General features: G+C 42.8%; 1 protein-coding gene across 1 annotated transcript; it reads left to right on the forward strand.

Moving 5' to 3' along the window:
* The first annotated feature begins 3,857 nt into the window (after positions 1–3,857).
* On the forward strand, positions 3,858–12,114 carry DDX47 (DEAD-box helicase 47). The gene is made up of 12 exons (XM_005150505.3): positions 3,858–3,974; positions 4,553–4,646; positions 6,157–6,345; positions 6,990–7,061; positions 7,577–7,695; positions 8,207–8,278; positions 8,372–8,488; positions 8,640–8,786; positions 9,149–9,286; positions 10,716–10,786; positions 11,312–11,441; positions 11,535–12,114. Exons 1-12 carry the CDS (start codon positions 3,879–3,881, stop codon positions 11,652–11,654), a joined length of 1,365 nt encoding a protein of 454 aa, XP_005150562.1. The 5' UTR covers positions 3,858–3,878; the 3' UTR covers positions 11,655–12,114.
* Positions 12,115–24,343: the final 12,229 nt, after the last annotated feature.

A 24,343-nucleotide genomic window follows, 5' to 3' on the forward strand; every position in this document is an offset into this window, starting at 1 on the left:
AGCGGCTGGACGTGTTCAGAAGGAGAGAATGAAAAGTGAGGTCCCCAGTTCCATGCCACACAGCTGGCATTGGGGTATGAGTGTACATGGTTTTGTTTGTGTGAGTGTATATCTTGGTGTGCACATTAACCCATGTACGCTGTGGATGTTGGTATCTGACATGCAAACACCATGGTGCATATGTGTGAGCACATAAGCGTGAACTGCACTCTATGCAAAGGCAGGCATGATGTAACATTTTTCTTAGTGATCCAGCATATCACCACCTAACTCCACCAGATCAGTTGACTTTACAATTTACAAAGTATAACGGCTTTATAATGCTTATGAGATGGCTGGTTTCATCATCACAGAGAAAATTAGGTAGTATATTCTTTTCCTACCTCCTCCCCAGTTTTCTGGAAATGCAGCTTTGTCCACACATACACACACAGGGAACGACACAGGAACAGCAACATCTCTGAAAAGAAAAATCTGGCTGGCAGAAGGATTTGAATTTGATAGCTTTGAGCTTCATTAGGGCTGGTTTGTCCTGCTCAACACAGTCCTACATTGCAATCACAACCACTGTTTCAGCAGGCTGGGACAAATCAGATACTTTGCTTTGAGTCTCATCCACACAGAAGCAAAAAATCCTGCTTCTGTTCTGGTTTTCCCTAGGCTTTTTTTTTTTTTCCCCTTCACTCAAAGTCTGGTTTTGGGTTGTTGTGCAGTGCTGTTTTGTGAGTGTAATTGAGCCTAAGGTGCAACACCACCCTGGCCAGGTCTCAGCCACTCCCCTCTCTGGATTTGTTTGCTAGGACTGCAAAGGGAGGCTCAGGCAGAGCCTAGGATCCCCAGGCTGGAAGACCCACACAGGACAGGGGAGATGTGTGATTTTGGATCAAAACCCATACAGTGGTCTTGGATGTCTTCTAAGTCAGGCAGTCCTGTGAACCTGAGTCTATGCCCTCATACCCCAGCTACAGTTGATCTAGCAGCTAGCAAGAGGAGCAGCAGGTGTTGGGATCCTCCTCATCAGCTCCAGGCATGCCATCCTGCCTCCTCCCATGCAGTCAGCACTAGATCTGATGTGATACCCTGGGGAAGGAGCCCTGGGTGCTGTGCTGCAAGAAATCTACCATTTTGAGGGATAAGACTAATTTCTTAATACTTTGCTCCCTGAAACAGCACACTGCTGGGTCAGATGAGTGCCACAGCTGGTACTGAGAAAGCATCAGAAGCAAGTGACCTGGTCTGGGACATGGTGCACCTACCCCAGTATTAGTATTGGATTAGTTACAATACTGTGACTCCTTTAGAGTCACAAGCAACATCTGGGAGAAGTGTCTTTGATAAGCAGCTTTTTTACTAGTAGTTATGTCATTTACCCTTTAGAGTAGTATGTGTGCTGGTGGAACACTTTCTTTGGTACCTAGGCAGCAGAGGGAGAAGGGTGCATGTGTGATTTGATGTTTAGGCTAGGCTAGCAGTTATGAAGCCTCGTCTCCTGATGCCATTTTTACTCCCTTTTTATTGAAGCTGCTGCAGGGGGGGAATGATTCAATGGTGAAGCAAAAGTGCAAACATGAATTTAACACAAAGTCATATATATAGTATGTTTTGAAAGCACAATAAAAGCTGTCTATGACAAATGAGCTCAGCTACAGTCAGGGAGTCAGGATACACCAAGAGACTCTCTCTGAGCACCCCAGTGGGTAGACAGCACCATTTACTGTTTACTGTGACCTACTATACACACTGTCCATCTTGTCTTGTTATGCATTCCTTATGAAATAGTTTATATTATACCTGCACTAAAATTGACTTGCTGTGGATGCTCCAACCCTGTGCCCCCCCCCCCAGGGAAAACTCAGCTTGTAATATGCGGTAAGGCTAGGAACATATTTGGTCAAAAGCCAAGCAGTTTAGAACAGGAGGGAACTTTTATTCAAATACATCTACTGACAAAAGGGAATTACCCAAACTGGAATTTCACAAGAATAGAATTGTTCCACAATTGTTCCACCAAAACAGCACCTACCATTTAATACAGGCAATGAGTTCAACAAAGAATCACAAGCAGTGACTTCCCATCGCATCCCTGATTCCACTTCCTGAGACATCCCAGTGACCCTTACAAGGGTTCATGTCTCAGTGCTGGCTGGGCTTAACCTTTAGCATTAATGATATATAGCAAGCTCATAACTCAGGCAGCTGTAATTTTTTGAAACATATGGTCATCTACATTGGATGCTTCTTTCTTTTTTATTTATTATTTATAATAATTTATCCTGAGCATAGTGGGATGCAGCAGTTTCATTTCCACTGCTGTCCAGCGAATTGTTTCAGGCTTCCTCTCTTTTCTGTGTCATGCAGAGCATTTGTTCAGACTTCCTCTCACTTTCCTCATTGTTCTGGAAGCAAAGGAAATAGCATGCTTGAAATCCAGTGACAGAGGCTCAGGTATGTCAGCATTTCCACTGAAAGCACACCCGGCTGGGCTCCCCAGCCAGCAGGAGAGAGTGAGGCCTGCTCAGAAATGCAGACACAAGCTCCGTTTTGCAGTGGACTCTGCTGTCCTTTTGAAGCCTGAGCTCTGGGGTATGTTAGCATCCTTAAATCAGAGGAGGCTCATCTACCTGCAAGGTTGCCTTGTTGCTACCAGCACTGGGACTACAGATCAAAAAGGCCACACTCAGACCAGATGAAAACAAATGAGCTCAGGAACTAGCATCATGACATGGTAAGCTGCACGTACCATGCATACCAAAGGGCACTAAATCCATCACTGTTTTTACCATTTCACTGGGCACTTGCAGGGTCTCTGAATTACAACAGCAGCAAAGAAGAGAGCTAGGGGAGTGTCACTTCATGGGGAGTCATCATAGTTCAGTTTATGTATTTCTGGCAAAGTTGCACATTGGCTATTACTGTAAGCAGGAAAACAAGGTGGAACAATGACAATTCTTTTTCGCCTTTTTTTCTTCACTAGTACTTCAAAATGTTTCATACCAGCACTTCTGAAGTTTATTTACTCTTTATATGTACTATATATATAGGTTTATATATTGTATTTTTGTGCCTGGTGAGCTCATTTGGGTTTGTATTTTTACAATTGTAGGATTTATGACTAGAGAACACTCATCAGCCACGCTGCCTAAGCAATACTAATGCTGAGCTGCAGGCCAAAGGCTCACCTATTTACAGTTCATCCAAGTAGGCAGGTTTCAGACAGACAATTCAGTGTGCTCAAATCCCAGTACAGGTGGCTATAGCTCCATAACTCCCTCTTCCCTGGAGTTCAGGGAAAATTCCTTCCCCGGTTTCCAGCTTAGCAGAGCATAGCACCCATCACACAATCCCCATTACAGAAGTGTGAAACTTATAAAGTTTAAAGAAAACAAGCCTTGGATACTTTTAGAAGAAAGGCTTCCTCAAGTATGCTGCTTAACAACCTTGTGCGGACACGGGATGTTCCCACAGACACAACAATCAGGCCCCTTCACATTAGGAAAGGAGAAAATGGCAGCACTTGGTACCACTTCCCAGACAGCTGTGCTCTGAAGGACTCTATATGCAGAAAACACCTTCCGACCTCAAGTAAATGAGACCACCTGTACTTCGCATCGACACTACCACCGTAGTGGCGCTTTGATGTCACGGTGCGGCCCTTCTCCTCCTCCAGGAGCGCCAGCCCAGCTCGGCCACCAACTGTAGCAACGAAAGAATCCACCCTAACAAGTAGTGACCCACAAATCGAATCCTGCTCCTCTCCTCTTTGCCCCGCCTCGCCCGCGCCGATTGGCTGTTTCCCCGGAACTACAAATCCCATAACACCCCGAGAGGGCTGTAGCTTTTAGAGTGTTTTGCGCCATCTCAGAGCGCCGCGGCCCAAAATGGCAGCAGGAGACGGTGAAGAAGTGGTGGTGGAGCCGGCGGCAGCGATGGAGCCAGAGGTGGCAGTGGAAGAGCCGCGGAGCTTCAAGGACCTGGTGAGGCCGGCACAGATCCGAGCTGCAGGAGGCGCCAGGCCCGGCGGAGGTGCTGGTGCGCAAGGAGCAGACACGTGCGGCGCTGTCGCTGCGTTGTTACGCTGGCGTGGCGCTGCGGCTGGTTATGGGGAGGTTTGGGGAGGTCAGGTCTCTGCTCCCGGGAGGTTAGCGTGGCTGATCCGACCGGTGTACCTCAGTTGGTTGCCTGGGTTTCTTTCAGTTGTGGTAACTTGCCCGGGCATTTTCCTTTTCCATGCTCGTGGGATACCCCTGGAGGGGCGAGAGACAGCAGGGGCGTGTGCCGAATGTTCCTTTTGTAAACTAAGCAAAACTGACAAGTTTCTTACTGCTTGCAGTCACCTCAAACAGTTTTGAACCAATCTATGATGTTGCTGATGGAGGAGAGGCTCGTTATGAGCAGCCTGCCCTTTCACGTAGTTTGCATTGAGGGCCAAGGGGGGGTTGTCCCTGCTATAGAGAAGCTTGGTTCTGTTGTAGCATGTATATAACTTAACTATGTGATTTAATTCAGGTCTCAGTGATGTCTTCTTGCCTTTTCTCTTTTCACTAATGTTCAGGGGGTGACAGATGTCCTGTGTGAAGCTTGTGACCAATTAGGATGGAAGATGCCAACAAAGATCCAGATTGAGGCTATTCCAGTGGCACTTCAAGGTGAGTAGTATGCTTCTCTGATCCCAAATCTGGGAATGCCTCAGGAGCAATATATGAATGAATTTTGCTGAGTGAGAAGTAATTGACAGAGAGGAGAGTGTTCTCACTTCTTCATCACTCAAGATCTCTGCCTTGAAGTAGTGCTTGTGTTCATTCTTGTGTCCTCCCAGATGCAGTTTAGAATAGTAGTTTCTCCTATAACACTGACTGCAGTTACAAACTTTCAAATAGGTGCAGACATGGGTTCTTGAGTGTTCGTTGCTGTTGCATAGCTCTGACACTTCATGTTAAATAGAATTATTGTCAATCATTTGAGCTTCTGATCTCCATTGACCATCTTCTTTCCAAAATACTTGAGGACAGAGAGGAAACTTCTGATAGATTTAGGACTGTGCCTCTTATGGTAAAGTGTGTGGGAAATTAAAGGTGCCTTGACTGATTACACAGCTTATATACTCTGCTTTGCTCTGGGAAGTCAGTGCTTTGAAATTGCATTTCTGGAGTAATAACCAAACCATAGTGACTTTCTGTAACAATCCTGGAATTACAGGGAAGTAAATTACTGAATTTGGCAAACATTTTTGCTTCTAGAGTATTCAGTTTTGTACGTTGCTTTTGTTTGCTTTGTGTTTTTTTTGTTTGTCTTGTTAGTTTTTGTGTTTGTTGGGGTTTGGGTTTTTTTTCCATTTATTTGGTCAAAGCAAAAATAAAACACTGTGAAGCAGGAACAGAACAGTGTAATGACAGTGGGAATAAACTTTTCAATGTCAACTCTATCCTAGTACTTAACTGTTGTCAGACTCTTTTACACCACATATAAGATTCTCTTGAAAAAACAGAGGTGAGATTGCATTCCTGAGAGGTTGTTTCCAGTTTAAAGCCTATTGGCAGCATGTTCTTCTCAGCTGTAGGAGGTTAGAATGGGTTCTACTTATGAATTCAATGCCTTTGTCTGCACTGTTTTTGGGCAAAGGACTTGCTGCTGTAATCCTTCCTGCTGCAGACCATGAAGCAATGGGATAGAATTGATTATGAAACCATGTGAAATATGTGAAATATGAGTTTGGTAGTGGGTTTTTTTCTTGTAGTAGGTATAACCCAAGACTCAAACACTGGAGTCTATTTCCTTATAAGCCTGTAAACAGCCAACAGTTAGTGTAGAATACTCAGCAAGATAGAAGCAGTAGGCTGTAAATTGACAGGCAGATTTGAGAATTAATAAAGTAAGGGGTGTTTTAAACCTAAGTTTTATGTGAAAACCTCTATATTTGCAGCAGTTTAACTAGAGAATAGAAAGAATCGGGACTGTAATTGTCATACAAATGGAGTCACTCTAAAAATGCTGCAGAGATATTCTGAAATACTTTGGTTTGGCGCTTTGCTTTTCTTTACCCTTTATGTGTCTTTTACACCCTCTTCACCCCATCCTTAGTGAATTCTCATGCTTTAAAGGCTACTTTCTCTGGTCTAGATTTGTAACAGTTTTTGCCCTCCTTTCTGATCCTTGCAGGCAGAGATGTCATTGGACTGGCAGAAACTGGCTCTGGAAAAACAGGAGCTTTTGCTTTGCCAATTCTTCAGGCGCTGCTGGAAACACCTCAGCGATTATTTGCTCTTGTCCTTACACCAACAAGGGAGCTGGCCTTTCAAATCTCTGAGCAGTTTGAAGCTCTTGGATCATCCATTGGTGTCCACAGTGGTAAGTAGCGTTGTGATATTGGAGCAGTTTTCCTGAAGACTGAAGTTTGTCAGCTCTAGATTGCAAAGGAAAAAGTAGAAAGGATTTGCATGGAGGGTAGAACAAAAGGTGGAAAAGTTTGGGATGCTGGAAGACAGATATCTGGTATTAGTTTGGGGAAAGAAAGACTGACTGGTCTTTCCTCATGGAGCAGTCTGCAGCTCTTCTGAATGTTAAACCCAAGTAGTTAAAGGTGGAAATAGAAGAGAATCTTCTCAATAGTAGGTTTATGTCCAGTGAAATTGCATAGAACTCTGCTCTGTATGTGATGTAGTTTAATATTTCTTTTAGACTGTGTGTATTGGTGGCTTACATACTCTAAACAAACATAAAAACTTGTGGGTATTTTTAAAATTCCTCTATTTTTGCAGTTGAGTAAAGCTGCAAGGTAAAGATTCTGTCTATAGCTCTTCAACTGTGAAATTAAAATACTTGGGGCCCGTAAGGACTTTGAAGGCCTGGGAAGGTCAGGTATGCTAAAATAAAGTGAGTTCTCATAAAGTAGCTTTTCATTTGTACAGAGTTATTGTGGGTGGAAGGGAGGAGGAGGAAACTGGTGCCAGGTGGTCCACTGAATGTTTCACTGTATTCTATTTGTTTTGCAGCGGTTATTGTAGGTGGAATTGACACCATGTCTCAATCTCTGGCTTTAGCCAAGAAACCACATGTTATAATTGGTAAGTTTATGTGCTGGAGCTGCTAAGTATGAATATTATCAAACTGTCATTGTCCAAATAAAGAGTGCCAAAGGTTCTGTTCATTTGAAGAAGTGAGAGTACATCCTTTATTTGGTTTTGTCCTGAGCTCTGGATACTGCCTTGTTCATGTTTCCAAAGTATACATCGGTAGCCATGCTACTACAAGTTCATTCCAAAGCACTCCTGCTAAACTGCCTTTGGCTTGTTTCTTCATTCTCCTGAAGTATTCAAAATGCTGGTCTCATCCTTCTCAGTATAGCTTGTCTACAGTCTCTTCTGGTCTGCATTTTCTTGAGGGGGAGAGAGGGAAGGAGGGCATACTTCAGAGAGTCTGACTTCATTAGTCTTACTTCAAAACATTCTGAAGATTTCCTGTGAAAGAGTCCTTCTCACAGAGCAGTCTGCCTTTACTTCTCTTGGGCAAAATATCCATTTGTCATTAATGACTCTTTGGATCTCTTCATCTAAACTTGCTCTCATTATTTTGGTGGTAGCAACCCCTGGCCGTCTGGTTGATCATCTGGAGAACACAAAGGGCTTCAACTTACGAGCTCTGAAGTTCCTAGTGATGGATGAGGCTGACCGGATCCTTAACATGGATTTTGAGACAGAGGTGGGAATCTGCTAAAAGAGGAGCTTGGAACACTAGATGAGTCCCTTTGAAATCACTTCAGACAGTCACATAGTAAACACTGAGCTGTTCAGTAGAAATTAATAGCAAATTGTAACTAAGATCTAATAATTGCACAGAAGTCTGGGGTGGGAGGAGAACTTTGTCGAGTTCTGCAGAGCACTGGTAAGACAATAGGAAGCATTTTGTTTCTGAAATCTGCTGTTTTTTCTGGAACAGCTGACATTGATGCAGTTACTGTTGAACATGCCACCTGCGCGTTCCTGCAGGAGTATTGCATGAGATTTCCACTGCTAATGGATTTCTGGAGTTCACACTGTCAACAAGCAATCAAGTCTACACCTTTTCTTTAGCAGAGGGGAAATTTGTTCCTGCTGTGAATCTGAGTTGCATGCAGGCATTACTCTTTATTTTGATGATCATTATATTTGAGGAGGCTTATGTCTTGATTGCTGTTTTATTCAGTGTTTCTATTTCCTTTCTATTTTTACAGGTGGATAAGATATTAAAAGTGATTCCTCGAGACAGGAAGACGCTACTGTTTTCTGCTACCATGACGAAGAAGGTGAGAGCAGAGTTTTAATTCTCCTTCCATCAGGCTATATGACTAGAGCATATGATACCAGTTTCTGACAAGATCTCTAATTGATCTTCCCAGGTTCAAAAACTCCAGCGTGCTGCTCTTAAGAATCCTGTTAAATGTGCTGTTTCTTCCAAATACCAGACAGTTGAAAAACTACAGCAGTACTACATTTTCATCCCTTCCAAATTCAAGGTAACGCCAATTCTGGCCTTGTCTTGCTGTTCCTACATCTGCCCAATATCTTCTCTGATCCTCTCTGGCTTGTGCTTACTCTTTAATGTGGCATTTCTTTTCTTCCTTTCTTACCCCACCCCATAAAATTCTTCTATCTGTTTCTTTACAGGACAGCTACCTGGTTTATATCTTGAATGAACTAGCTGGAAACTCTTTCATGATATTCTGTAGTACATGTAACAATACTCAGAGGACTGCTCTACTGCTCCGCAACCTAGGGTTCACTGCTATTCCTCTCCATGGGCAGATGAGTCAGGTATGGGCATACCCCACAGAATGGAGTAAACAGGAGACCTGTTGCTTGGGAAATGGGCTGCACCAAACTGCAGCACAACTACCTTGCAGAAGGGGTATTTCACACCTAGTGGACTGAACTGATCCCTAAAAGTGTAACTAATGTGAATGCTGCCACTGATTCTGTAATAGTTTAAAAAGAAATCAGAGAAGTGAGTGTGGGGTTTTTTTGTTGGTGGTTTTTTTTTTCTTTTGTTTGTTGTGTTTTTGTGGGTTTTTTTTTGGTAGTTTCCCTCAGCTGTTGTGTACCAGTGTTTCAACAATAGCATATTAACCAGAATGAGCATTATTCTCTCATTCCCTTTTTGTCCTCATCTCTTCCAGAATAAACGCTTGGGCTCTCTAAACAAATTCAAGGCAAAGGCACGTTCTATTCTACTGGCTACTGATGTTGCAAGCAGGGGTCTGGACATCCCACATGTAGATGTGGTGATAAACTTTGATATTCCCACGCACTCTAAGGTAAGCCAGCTGAGAGCTTCTGGTCACCAGGAGGCATCTTGAAGCTAGATAAAGGAACAAAGTACCTTTTCTCTGTTCTGCTGACTGGAAGTGTAGTTCACAGTTCTGTAGATTAAAAGATGGAGTTCAACCCCTGCAATTGAGTTGGTATTTCACTTTGATTGGGTAGCCTCATCTGGACTGCAGAACTGATTCCAGAAGAGGGAAGTGAGGAATGTTCTATGTCTTTGTATTTCTGCTTGGAGTATGTGCTTCATTGTATTACATTAAAGGACTTCTAGACTTTGAAAACAGTTTTAACATATTACTAGTTTCAGGTAGTCACCTCCCTTCCTGTGATCCAGGTCTGACTTCACATTTTTTAAACCATGTTAAAAAACAAAAAGGTAAAAATTCTCCTATTATGTTCAGTGAGGATGTGATCAAGAAAAATGTCTTTAATATGTTTCACTATCGTATCACAAAAGTACAGCAAACTGGAAAAAAAAAAGTGAGTTATTAACTCTCTATGGAAAATACAGTGTTATCTTAGGGGTGTAACTTTCTTTCCTGCCTGGTTTTCTATAAAAACATACCTATTAACATGCAGTTCAGGAATTGCTATTGTTCCTTACAATGATCAAAGGTGCAACACATTATGAACAGGAGAAAGTATGGGAGTACTTTTGAAGATGCTGCTTTTGACATTGTAAAAGGACAAAAGTTAAAATAATGGTGGTGGGTTTACAGTTGTAACTGTAAAAACTGTTGTAACTAGATTTTTTTACAGTTTCAACTGGTTGCTACAGTTTTTGTGCTCCCCACCCCATCTTGTCTCTAACCATGTTGCAGAACACATCCTTTCTGGTGGTGCTTCCTTTCTCCACAGATCCTAGGTGGAGAAGGGAATATTTTAATTTCCATAATGCAGTATAAAACCTGGAAAACATCCTAGAAACATATAAACAGAAGATGCATAATGAATTGGATGCTTCCAAGTTATTCTCATTCATCATTCCTTCCTCTGTGCTTGCCAAATTTAAATCAACTTGCCAGAGAGTTTGTCTGAAAGACAGACTACGTAGAGCACTAGATCCCAAAAATGAAAATGCAGGCATTGGCTCACTTGAAATATTAGCTTTCCAAGGAAGTGATAGTTCATTAGCAAAGTCATATGTATCACAGCTTTTGTCCTGCATCCTTGAATGATTGGAAGTGGTTGTTCTCTTTAGAAAGAGCATTCTTCAAATATTAAAACCAATGATAAGCCCTCACAAGCTAGCATTTTCTCATATACTAATGCTGCTCATGGTCCTGAGTATTTAATCCAAACTGTATTTTCTCACTATTTTCCTGTTTTTTCCTAAAAATTACATGGGGTAATTTCCCATAGCTTCTGCTCTGTGTTATTTGCATATATCTTGTTGCTGATCAGGAAAATTGTTTTCAGGATTACATTCATCGTGTTGGGAGAACAGCTCGAGCTGGGAGATCTGGCAAATCTATCACCTTTGTTACACAGTAAGTGTTAAAATATGGCAGACTTATTCTTCTCAGCTGTGTTTAAGAGCAGAAGACATCTGACCTTATCCTGGGTGAGGAGAAAATGCTGCCTTTCATTTTGAGGCACCACTTGCAGTTATTTAGCTAAAGAGGTGAGAATTCAAGGCCCAGGGTAGGGAGGGAGAAAAGTCTGGTTAAGTTTTAGAAGCAGGTATGTAATGAGCAGAGCTAACTGTTTATAATTTGATTGTATACTACACATACATTTATATACTGCATAATGCAGCTTCAGTGGGTTTTTTTTGCTAAATGGGGAAGTGTTTGTCTAAAAGAAGTATTTGTCAAATATTTCTGAGCAGAGATGAACTGAATAAATCCGTGAAGCCATACTGAACTATAGCATCATTCAGGTGCAGTTAAGAGTTGCTGGTGAGATCATAAGCACAAGAGAACAAGTCCTGTTCATAAGGACTGGTGTCTGGGTGGTGACAGCTGAAGTCTCTTGTGAGGGCTGATTCAAGCTGGTGTCGTGTCTTGTCTCAGGTATGATGTAGAGCTGTTCCAACGCATTGAGCACCTGATTGGCAAGAAGCTGCCAGCATTCCCTATGCAAGAAGAAGAAGTTATGATGCTGACAGAGCGTGTGGCTGAGGCTCAGAGAATTGCTCGAATGGTGGGTGCTGGCTCTTTGTCCCTTTACTTACTGTTGTAGCCTGAATTTCTTCAGGTGCCAGAACTCCTGATCAATCTCTTGATTACATTGCAGGAGCTGAGGGAGCAGGGAGAGAAGAAGCGATCTCGGAATGATGATGATGACACAGAAGAAGCTATTGGTGTCAGGAATAAGGTGGCAGGTGGGAAAAAGAAGAAAAGGAAAGCATTCTAGTTCAGTATTTGGACAGCCTTCTTGTATTTTTCCCTTTATGGCTGCATGAGCTTGGCAAAAGCAGTCTTGCAAACCCTCTCCAGGAGATCTGTTTTCAGAACTACTTATAAAACAAGGCAGTCCACCTGGAAAACAACTTCTCTTCTGCTTCAGCAGTTACAGGCTAAGCTTGGCCCATCGTGGTACCATGGAACCAGTCTTCCTTTCAGAAATACCAGACAACTGCTTCTGAACCTGAAAGCAGGATCAGCTGTAGTCTGGCCCTGCTTGTCCACAAAAAGGTGCAGTGTGCTGCAGCCTCACTTCCTACCCAAACTTATCCAGTGTACCTGGGCTCAGGAGAGGAAGAGGTTAAATGAAGCAGCTGAGTTCCCACAGCACAGCTGTGATGATTTTGCCTTAGTGAGAGGACATGTGACTTGTAGAACTCCCAAATATATTTTGCTGAATTTTAAACCTACCTGGCTTGCTTTGTCTTATCGCTGACCTGGTTCTGGTCACTTTTTATCAGCTCTTGCCAGGAGTTTTCTTCCTAGGGCAATCTTAGCCATTCAGATGTGACATCGATACCTTCAGTGTGTCAGCTGAAGAGTGGCCCAGCACACTGAGAGCCTGTTTCAGTAGAATTAGGCTATTCACTGCTTGGAACTGGATGCAGAACCTGTAATGGTTGGCAAAGTCAAGGGCTTGGGTTTTCCTTGTGGCTGGTTCGTGTAGTACTTATAAACCAACACAAGGGGGTGCTATTAACGTAGAAAAGCAGCTCAGGAACTGCGTGATAAAATAAAACGCTGTCTTAAGCAGAATCGAGTGCCGTATAATCAGATTCGTGCAGGAATGGGATAAATTTACCTATCTTCATATCAAATCTGAAGGTTACTGCTAGTTTCCATTAGCAGTAAGAGTTTTCACACTGGATATTTCTGCTGGTGGGCAGAGAAGGGTGAGAAACTATGATCACTCAACATAAAAATTGAATGTCTGTTAGAACCACTCATAAAATGGATTTTCTGCTCTCTGAAGAACAGTATTGAAAATTTTCTGGTTTAGATACAAATGGAAATCAGAAACTACTGCAGTAGTCAAGATGAGCACAAGTTATTTCATAGCATCAACATAAATCTAACATACATGTGTGCTAGTCAGAATGCTCTTATACTTTTGTTTGGAGCAGTACATTTTGCAAAACAAAAAACCACTGGTTAAAACTAAGGAGAACCTGTTGGTTTTTTTATTTATTTAAAACAGCTCTTCATGAGAAACTGTCTGGTGTGAGAAGAGTGAAGGTGGTTTTACTTTGTTGGGTTTTTTTTGGTAGCAATTTTCTCAGGAACCCACAAGTTTGATAGCTCTAAAGTAATCTGAGATCAGTGGCAGATAAGTAAAGGTACGGATCCTGGGTATGTTGGCTGTTAAGAACATCCTTACAAGGCAGAAGGAGAGTGTGCATATTCAGTGGGTCCTAGTGCAGAGGTTTAGGGGTGGAAGCCCAGCAATGAGAATATGTTAATTCTACAAGGCTCTTTGGTAAGGATCACCACAGGTGAAAGGAAACTGCCGTGGAATGCACCAAATGAATAGAATGAGTAAGCACATGGGTGGATATGCAAATACTCATTCCCTATGGAGCAAGGGAACACTCCTGACTGGTCTTTCATCCTTCATTAACCTTCACAATCAGGACAAGGTTGGTCCTGCTATGGGCAAATGAAGGTAAAATGCATCCGAGGCTTCTAGGTCTCTGTAAATCTTGTCTTATTCCCAGCTATGCAATAGACTGGTGGGGTCTTTAGCATCTCTCTGTATTCTTTCCTGTATGGAAGGGTGTAACAGCAGAGGGCATCTGTCCTGGGTGGGTATCAGAGATTCTTTAGCTCTCCTCTACAGTCACAAGAATAGCAGAGGAGAGAAGTGGAGTTGTACCTTGTGAAAAGGTCTAGAGCCTCCTTGAGAGGAGTGACTCCTGGATAGCTGTCCACGTGCCTTGGTTTGGAATGACAAGCTGTAAAAGCACTTGGCACTAGAAAAGCAGAGGTTTCACCACACCCACAGTCTCGCTGGTGCCTCACCTGACATAGGTATGTGCATTCAATTTCAACTAAAAATACCTCAACCGGTTGGAGTGGCAGGAAATAGTTTCTTACTGTGACTATGCCATGAGTGGTAGGTTAGAGAGTGTTTGTATAACTGAAGTGGAATAGGGAGTGTTTAAAGATGTGTTTGGTTAAAACAGAATTTGCAGCCAGGCTACAGTGAAATCTGTAATGAAACATGAGGGGAAAGGAATGGAGTGAGACCTGTCTCTCTGAATAAAAGTTTAGAAAATACCAGCACTGGTATGTGAGTGGCTGCATACTTTTGTACAAAGAATGTCAGTGTGTTTTTTCAGTCAGGAGGACTCCCGAGGGGCAGTTCTGAAGCACACCTCTGCACAGCTCTGAGTCTTCGCACAGCAGGGAGCTGAAGTGGAAGATTAACCTTAGTGTGATGTAGGGTAGAATTGGGCTAATGCAATCTGTTTTGTTGTGTTTTTTTTTTGTGGCTGAAACTGAAGTTTAGATGAAAGCTGTATTCTCAGAAGATGTTCACTAGGGGTGTTTGCAGTTTGAAACAATTCTGCATTTCCCAAGTCCATAATGAGAATGTGATTATTTTATACTCACAGTACCTGTATTAAATAGATATTTATAGTTTTTATTTTTAATACTGCTTAGGTAACTATCTCAGATAATAAAGAATGGGGATTTAGTGTCTTTCATTTAAATGTTCTACAGCTAGCAGGAGCAGGACAGTCCTTTGGAAGGGAGAATTAAAATTAAACATGGATATTAGACTGGATAACTGACTTCAAGATAAGCAACAATAGCTGCAAAAGGTAGTGATCCATGCAGCCACTCAGTGGGCCAAAGTGGAATCTGCACTGAATTGACCTGTCTTAAATGGATTTGCCTGTTTCAGTTCCCCAGTGCCATGTACCTTCTGCCCAGGGACTGCAAGGAGAGACATGGGCAGGAAAGTACAGCTGGGAACCAAGATGGGAAATTCAAGGCTTTTTTCTGTGGTGACAGCCTGAGCTGAAGTCTGCTTAAAATAGTCATGAGGAACACAGCCCCCTGGCAGGAGGGCCTGGCAGCCCCCCAAAAGTAGAGATGACCAAGAGGGAGAGCTAATTATGATGACTTTAGCAACACCACTAATTTGTGATGAGAAGAGTCTCAGTTTAGGAGGGAACTCTGAGTAAGAAGTGATTTGGGAAGCTTCAGGCTCTTAGTTTACAAAGCAGGACTGAAACTAGTAAACATTCCCAGTTTAGCCAAATGCTGAAGAAGGAAAATATCCGAAATACCTAAAAGCCTTTGGAAGCACTTAAGAAGGAATGGAATTAATTGCATGACCTGTGAAAGACATAGACATGTACCAAGCATTCTGACATTGTATAAATGTGAAGTTGTGGTTTGCTTGCAGGGGCATGTGAAAAGCATCTGTAAACATTCGAGTAATTGGTTCTTGTAAATGTTGCAGAACGAATACTGTAAAAATCCAGCTTCTGTGCTAAAGGTTGTCCATGTCATTCTGAATTCTTACTGTTCTGTATGCACTTATCAGGAGGGAAAAGCTATGGCTGTGTAAACACAGCAAATCAGGAGCGTGAGTTTCTGACAGAATCCCAAGTTTTGGGTTAACTCCTGAGATTAAAAAAAGAAAAGGAAAAACAAAAATTAAAAAGCACAGCTTTTTCTCCTCGGCACACTATGAAAGGCCCTTCTGAACAGCAGTATTTAAAAGGGAGAGCTAAGGATGTTTTGTTCCTCTGGCACCTAAGAAATAGGAATGGTCACTTTCTCTCTGGCTCAGGGATGAATACAGCCAAGTACTGTATCTTTTCCTGAGGACCCTTTAAATACAGAAACTTATTATGAAGACAGTAGCACTTTCTCTCTGCTTCCAAAGCTCCAGGGGACACAGGTATATGCCTTTCTAAACATGATAATCAAGTATATATTGTGTTTATGGTAGGATGTGTGTTCGACTGTGTCAAGGTTATGCCTAGTTGTGCAGTAGGAGACAGTAGCACTGTGCAGTCTTCCACTGTTGATACTGTAGGTCCCACGGGTGGGATGGGGGGGGTGGGTGACCTTGGAGCTTGTTGAGTGCTTTGTCAGGGGACTAGAAGCCTGAAGCTGTTTACTGGAGGTTAACACAGAGTAATTTTTTGTGCCCAAAGGGAAGAGGACTATTTTTTATCTCTGCCTCCTCTTGCTGGAGGATCCTTATCATTGCAGAGATGTGCATGTTGCTCTGTTGTGTCCCCCTAAGATAAATTCTAGGGATAGGACTCTGTCAAAAGCTTCTGTATTGCCTTGGGCTTGGTGCTTGCTAAAGGCTACTGGGAAAAGGGAAATGCAATGTGGGCTTTCTGTGCAAAAAAGGGGTAAATGTCTTCCGTTCAAATCCTAGCAAAGGCAGAAAAGGAGCCTTGTTGCCAGGCCTCTCAGAGACTACAATTTATTTCCATTTCTTCTCCTCCCCATTTCATATTGTCAAGGAAGGCAGTTTTTTCTGGCATGTCTCCCATTTGGACAGATTTAAGTCCCCTTTAATCTTTCTCAAGATTTTCACCCATAAACATGTCTCTCTGTACAGAAAGGCAAATAGCAAAACTTGCTCTGCAGGTCATCTGTGTGAGGTGGAAGGAGGGTTGAATGATAAGGTTGAATTGCTTTTGTTATACTGGCTTTCCAGAAGAAAGTAATTCCTTTCTGTGTGGTTTTTGTTGCCCATCTACTCCATCCCATGAACAGGACTAAACCATGAAACTCCTTTGCTGTGAGGTGGAAAAATTCGTCTTCTGCATAATGAGAGTTGGAGTCACAAAAGTAACTACTTTTCTGCAGCAGTGACATACCAGGGCACAAGATCTGTGGAGCAAGGCTGGGAGGGAATGTGTGGAGGTTCATTCAATTTTATTTAAAGCAATGGAAATTAAAGTACCCCAGTCAAGCATGTAATTGGGCATACATCATCTTCTCCTGTCTTTATTAAGGGAATTTATAACAGAAGATACCCAGCCTGATCTATCCTTGCCACCTTTTGTGCTTGATGTATCATAAGCAGAGAAGTAATACTTTTTCTCCCTCAGTCTGTTTTCAGAATGAGAAATTTGCCACTAGTGAGTGATTTCCTATTACTGCTGCTCATGTGCATGCTTACAGATGTGTTAAATCTTTACCTTCGGTGCATGCCAGAGGCTCTGTTTGTTAAAGATTGGTCTTCTCCAAACACTATCCAACAGTATGAAGCAGACAGTCTAACAGGCTCCTTTGACAGAGCCTAAGAATAATTAGTTTTTCATTCTTTACAGTTGCAGATCTCAAGATGACTCTTGGAGATTCTGCAGAGTTATTTACTATTTTGCATTGGATACACTCAAGCATGTATGTGTATCTTAGTTTAGGCTCTTTCCAACCAATTGGTGAGAATTGCTTTATTGTTAACTAGAAATCTTGGAATCATCTTTCTGATGTTCAAGAACACTTTTGATAAAAATGCAAATGAAGTATTGGCTATGCTCTCTAAAATGGATAGCAGAGTGAGGACTGGTTATCAAAGATCTATGGAACAAATGTTAGAAATAAATTTGCTAGTCTTTTCCCAAATTTAGAGATAGCTTCACTTCTGCCTATGTTCAGCTGGCTGGCTGCAGCCAGGCTTGCTCATCTCATCTGAGTTTGTTAAAGAACCCTTCCTTGCAAAGCATGCTAGTGTTTTGTGATCCTTTGTTTCTTCCAAGGCTCCCACTGACTGAGGTACATCTTCTTTACTTCAACTGTACTGCCTCTGTGTATTTCAGAAGATTATCTTTTGCAGATCCATCCCCTGAATGTCAGTGTCTACTCTGAAAATGCCAGTGCTGCTTTCCTAGGTCAGATGCTGCCACCTGGTCTGGGAGATGAAGAGCTCTTTGTGATTAGTGAGGAATCTCCCTTTCTGTCGGGGTTTTGTTAAGCTGATGGAAGGCGAAATCCTGGAATTGCTGTCACTAGTTGCCTTTGTCTTGTATTTTCATGGTCTGTTTTTGAACAGTGCTCCTTTGAAAACCCCATAGCAGACAGCTGTGGCTCTCGAATTCAGTAGAAGCAGCAGATGTACAAAAAGATGTAGGTAGTGCAGGGCCCTGCTAGCCTTCTGTGGCTGATAAACCTGTTGTGCAATGGAAGGGCAGCTTGCTGGAGGGCATAGTATCAATAAAATCTTTGATAAGTGTCTTTGTACCTTACACATGCAGCAAATAAGCCTTTAAAACAAAATTAAATGAAAAAGAAAAAAAGAAAACCAACCACACAAAAAGCCCTTTGGAAAGCTAATTGCTCTGTCCTTCCATGGAAAGGAAGGCAGAGCCCCTGAAGTGGCAGTGTTTGATTGTCCTGTGCCAAGCACACATGGATAAATACTTTTGAGAGCTGTCCTCCTTTACTATGTTCTTTAGCCTCTTCTACTTAGTTCAGTGCAGCCTTCTGGTGTAATTGTTCAGCTTTGCTAGCCATGCTAGCCCTTTGCTTCTCTGATCACCTCAGATATACAGGACTGTGTATTACCAATTTACATGGATAGCACAGAAAAGGTGCAGGGGTAGATGCTTTTCTGCCTCAAGGAGCTCATGGGTTAATACCCCAAATTATGGTGAAGTTTCTCAAAAGGACTGTGCAGTAGTTATTGACATGTGAATATGCAGTTATTAAGAGATGGACTGATTGGGGGGAAGTCCCTCTTTACAGCTGGATGGTGAGTTGCATAGAGCTGTTATCTGTCTTGGTGGGAAAGACCTTTCACAAGTAGAGAGCTGAAGCCAGCAATGGCTGGGTGACCTTACTTTGTCCAGATCACTGAAGCCATTTCACTTATCTTCTTGGCCTTTGCAGTGGCAGGACAAATACATATATTCCTGTCTGCTTTGCTAAAGCAGGCTAACTGTACTAGGAGCTATGCTGAGCCTTAAAATGAATCCTGGATAGAAGGAAATGGGTTTGAGCTTGTGCACTGTCCCAGGTCCTGCTTCAGCTGGAAGGATTTTCTGTGACTGAAGTGAGCAACAGGCTGAGCCTCACAGCAGAAGCCAGGACTGCCTGACATAGAAGGCTGTACTGGTATACCAGAACAGGTTAGCCTGCTTGCGTAGCAGAATCTTACTGCCCAGATAGGCAGTTTGCATCTTCCTGCTCCCTTTCACTGTCTGTGGGATTGCATCGTTATCCAGTCAACTCCAATCATTTGATCAGATAAAGCTGACCAAGGGATTCCACTAACCTTTGAAAGCATTCAGTGATGGAGATCTTGGGGTGGTAGAGCCCACAGGGGCATACAGCTACCTCTCCTATGGTTGAGGGAGAAGGAATCTCCCAGCATGGCCTGAGGTGGGGGAACCCCTCCACCCACAGGTTGCTGATTGTAGCCCACTCCCTGCCTTCAGGCCTTTCCTCATGGACTGACTTATTCCTTTGAAAGCATCAGCCAAGGCCTTCCTTCACATAGTAACTAGCAACCTGTGCTTTGCTCCTGCATGTAGCTCAGGCCTGCTAAGTTCTAATAAACTATGTGAGGGAGCTTTCCATGTGCTCAGCATGCAATAGAATGTGTTGCATTGTTAATATTCTATTATTTGGTGCTTTTTTGGAGGGATGTCTGCTGCGGAACGGACTCAGTCAGAGATCAATGTGATCAGACAAAAAGCCATTTATTACAAAGCATTAACTCCTTATATACTACTGCTTATACACACCTACAGCAATTTGGCATATCATGATTGGATACTTGTCTTGAAGACCCTTAGTGACTAACATATAATTGGTTAAGCACAGGTGTGAGAACTTGACCTCGAACGCTTGCCAACAGTCCACAGTTCTCATAACTCAGTGAATTACAGCTTCTTCTTATCTTGCTTGTTTAGGCTTCCTCGGGCCTCCCATGGCCTTGCTGTATCCCTCGGAGTTATTCAGAGCTCATATACCAAATATTCATTTTCCTGTGAGAACACTGTCTCCACATCTCCCCCTTTTTAATTTTATTAAAAGTTTTTGACAATTTATTGTCTGCTCTATCACTGCTTGACTTGTGTAACATAACAACCCACTACTCTAGGTAGCATTATTTCAGTAAGATTGGTCTGACTTGAAGTCACTTGAAGTCACCTTTATAACATGTGGCATACCAGTGAATCCTACACACCATGTAACAGGATGGACTAATGGGGATTTAACAGATGTGCTCAGTATACTTGTCCATTACCCACGATCACAAATAATAGAACAGATATTACAAAGATTTCTGTCATTGCTGTTTCTTTATGTTGCTGAGTTCTGCGGCTTTGTACTTTTCGCTGGCAGCCAGTATGGTCCTGTTGATAGCTGTACACAGCTGGGCCTGCCCTTTTCCCCTGGATGGCTCTCTGATAACAGCGGAGGCCATCCCTCACATCAAGGTCTGGCATGGCATGTGCCTCCACCGCTCTACGCCTGCTGGGTTGCAGCCAGCAGCGGAGCTAAAGGTTCTTCTTGGTGGCAGACACAGAGGCCAACCCAGTCTTGCCCTTGACTGTGGTAGCAGGCATTTGGTCAATATCAGTCCTTGAACATTGTTGTCAATGCAGAGTTTCACCTGCTTCATCCAGTAACAAGTCACTACTACAGCAAAGCACACACAGATTTACATTAGCAGAGTAACTATCACAGAGTGCATCAGCATGCTGAAGATGCCAATGGCAGTGAGGGACTAACCAAAGAAACTTCTTACCAGTGGAGTTCTCCCACCCTCTTAATTTGTTCCATTACCTGCTTTGTAACAGTACCATCATATTAGAATCTTTCTACCTTTTGCCTTAGCATCTTCTAGCAGCTGCTGCAAATTTGTATATTCTAACATCTCTTTTACAAGTGACAGTTCCATACAATACAAGGTATAGTTTCTCATTAGCAACTGGCTAGTAAATACAGGTGGTTTTATATGCGAAATCCCAACCTCTAATAATAGCTACTTTACAAGCATACATATTCAAGGTGTTAATTTTCAGTTGCCCTCAAGTGATGTTTTACAATCATTTGTTTCTCTCTATCTCATTCTGCTTGGGGTTTTCAAGGTCAGCTCCTGTAGCTGATGCATCGAGTTCTTCCACTCATCTGTTCAGCTCATGGCAAGGCTTGACAAACTTTGCAGGCAGCCACCGTGGACCTGTAGGTAGTAGGACAGAAATATACCCCTTCCTCCGGGTTATCAGTTCTTGAGAAGTAGACAGGTTAAAGTGACTCCTTAAAGCAGAAGCATTCTAATGCAAAGGGGATGTGAAGCAGCTGTAGAAGTCAACTGTACAGTGTTAACAGTCAAGTTTGCCATAGCATTACCTTTTTTTTTTTTTTTTTTTTTTTTTTTTTTTTTTTTTTTTTTTTTTTTTTTTTTTTATCAGATATGCATATTGTCTGGGAAACAAGCTTGAAGCAATATACATCAAAACTGCAGTCATTAATAACAGCTAGAGTGAGTTAATTATTTAGCATGCATAAAATTCTTACCCAATAGTTGTAGAAACTATTGCATGAACCCAACAACAAAACAAAACACTGTCTGCCCTCATCACACACACACACACACACACACACATGCTTGGGATCCCACAAGCACACTTCACCCAACTACAATATTTGAAACACAAAATCCATACAATCATTACTCCCTCTACACAGTCCCACATAGAGAGCATAGCACAAGGACCTTGTGAAGAGTATCAGGAAATCAGCTCCAAGAAGCATCATCGCAGTGCAAGGTGGCAGGCTCAACCTTAGCGGGCGTCCCCGCAGAGGCTCTGCCTCCCTCACATTGCATGAGGCTTGGGCTTTTATATTGACCAAAAAGCACACTCATTCCAACACAGGTGGCCAGCCTATGTTGGAAGAAGTGGTCAGCCATATCTATAAGGGTCTCCAAAGGTCACTGGAAACATGGATATACTTATATTCAAAAGGGTAACCTAACCCATAATCGTAATTTATATTTTAAACACTCATGAGAGACCCACAGTTCACAAGACCCATGTATTGGATAAATTACAGAATCACAGAATCCCAAGGGTTGGAAAGAACCTTGAAAAATTCAGTCCAACCCCCTGCAAGAGCAGGGTAACCCAGAGTACGTCACACACAGGAACTTGTCTAGGTGGACCTTGAATATCTCCAACATAGGAGACTCCACAACCCCCCTGGGCAACCTGTTCCAGTGCTCTGTCACTCTCACAGTAAAGAAGTTCAGAGTTCGTCCAGTTAACTCATTCAGCTGTTGACAAGGGGGATATCCTGGTTCTCCTTTGGTGCTGCTGGCTCTTTCCAGGGCTTCACCCACCGAGCTGGCACCCACCGCAGGCCGGAGTCCGTAATTACACACATGTATCCTCGACCACTTAATTTTACTTCCACAGGACCCTTCCAAACACCAGTTTCCATGTCCTTGTATTGGACCAGGATACCCTGAGTCTTATTCATATAACCTGACCCTAATGCCTGGCCATGTATTACAGCAGGAGGGTCATTAAAGTCTCCTGTTAGTCGCAAGAAATTCATAACATATACAGCTTTCTGTATTCTTGGTACCGGCGTAAGCCCTTCTTCCCCCTTTTTTTGTTTTTCCAATAACTGTTTCAGTGTTTGATGTGTTCATTCAATGATAGCTTGTCCTCGGGCATCTGTCAAGGACAGGCCGAACTGTCGAACCAACATGTTTGCCGATTGGTGGAAGAAGGCATGAGATGTCCGGGCTTGTTGAAAAATATCTACTGGTGGCCCTGCCCATGCTGGAGCAACTAATTTATCGCAAAGGCTTCCGGAAAGGCCTGAGTGGCCAACTCTGATTGTAATAGTCCAAGTAGGTGGTCCTTATTTAAATCCTGCGTTGCAATCAGAATATCATCCATATAGTGGTAAATTAAACAGTGCTGTAAGTATTGATGAATTGGCTGTAAAGCTGACAAATAGTAGGAGAATGTTTCATACCTTGAGGCAGCACAACCCATTCATATCTTTTTACTGGTTCTCCTTTGTTAATTGCTGGGACAGAGAAAGCAAATTTTTCCCGATCACTCAGATGCAGGGGAATTGTGAAAAAGCAGTCTTTTAAATCAATTATCATTAAATCCCATCCTTCGGGTATCATAGTGGGACTAGGTAAACCAGCTTGCAAGGCACCCATGTCTTGCATGATGGCATTTATAGCCCGCAAGTCATGTAACAATCGCCATTTTCCGCTTTTCTTGGGGATGGTAAATATAGGAGTATTCCATGGGCTGGTGGAAGGCACAATATGGCCTGCTTCTAATTGTTCAGCGACCAATTCATGAAGATGGGGCAGCTTTTCTTTTGTCAGCGGCCATTGATCAACCCATACAGGTGTTTCAGTAAGCCATCATAATTTATAGGTTGGCCGTCCATCAATGGCCACCATTAAACATTTTTTGTAGTCAATCTCATTCCCATTTGACTAAGAGCATCCCGTCCGAGCAATACAATTGGAGAGTGCATGACATATGGTCTGATGCGTGTATGACTGCCATCAGATAGAAAAACATCCACCAATTCTGTACTAATTTTTGTCGATTGCATTCCTCCGATTCCAATAACTCCTGTGGCAACGGCTTGTAGGGGCCAAGCTTTTGGCCACTGACGATATGGTATGATAGTAACATCAGCCCCCGTGTCGATTAGCATAGGCAGTTTAATTATTTGATTATTATGGCCCCGTATAGAGATCTGGTCCTCGGGTTTGTGCTTTGCAATATCCAATGCAAACAAAATGTGTAGGATTCCTGTGGAACCCCATGCCTGATTTCCTCTGATTTTTTGCCCCATCTGGGGAACTTTTGCTTCAAATGGGACTAATTGAGCTATTTTAGAATCCTTGGGGATGTGTACTGGGGGTGCATGTGTCTGCACCATGATCCCAATGTTTCCAGTATAATCAGCATCAACTACGCCTGGTAATACAAAGACTCCTGTCCTGGATGTTGATGAGCGTCCTAATAGCAAAGCACATAACCCATGACCAAGGGGCCCACTTAATGTAGATGGAACGCAATGGACAGAAGTATCAGTAATGGTAAAATCTATTGCTGTTGCCACGTCCACTCCGGCACTCCCTGCTGTGGCGGAGGGGACGCAGTCCAGACACCCTGATTTTGTGTCATCGCGCGGGGTGGTGTTGCGCTCACCACCAAGTTTCCCAACAGGGTTCCATCTTTCTTAAACCTAGAATGACATGCTGCTGCTGTGTGACCACGTCTGTCACATCTGACACAAACGCTTGAGCTGCTGCCCTGGGGGGGGCGACGTTTCTTTGCAGTGCATTGTTTTTTAACATGTCCCAGCTGTCCACAATTATGACATTTTACACCCTTCATGCCCCCTCGATCATCCTGACCTTGTTGTAGAAGAGGTCTGAGAGCAGCGGCAAAGGCATGTGCCATATATTCCGCCTTTTCCTCTGTTGTGCCCACCTTAGAGCATGCATCCATCATTTCTTGTAATCCAGCAGATTTTGGCAAAGCCTGTAAAATACGCTTACAAATCGGGTTAGCATTTTCCATAGCTAAGGACATAAGCACAGACTCTTTAGCATTAGATGCCAAATCAATATTTTTTCCAATAGCATCTGTTAAT

The sequence above is a fragment of the Melopsittacus undulatus genome, chromosome 5 (genome assembly GCF_012275295.1).
Source record: "Melopsittacus undulatus isolate bMelUnd1 chromosome 5, bMelUnd1.mat.Z, whole genome shotgun sequence".
In the NCBI taxonomy this organism is placed as follows: domain Eukaryota; kingdom Metazoa; phylum Chordata; class Aves; order Psittaciformes; family Psittaculidae; genus Melopsittacus; species Melopsittacus undulatus.

Bases quoted from the DNA above. Each gene is read 5' to 3' on its own strand.
- DDX47 (XM_005150505.3), top strand. From the start codon at position 3,879: ATGGCAGCAGGAGACGGTGAAGAAGTGGTGGTGGAGCCGGCGGCAGCG. The intron at 8,279-8,371 runs GTGAGAGCAGAG...TGATCTTCCCAG, and splicing joins CTGCTACCATGACGAAGAAG to GTTCAAAAACTCCAGCGTGC. The intron at 11,442-11,534 runs GTGGGTGCTGGC...ATTACATTGCAG, and splicing joins CTCAGAGAATTGCTCGAATG to GAGCTGAGGGAGCAGGGAGA.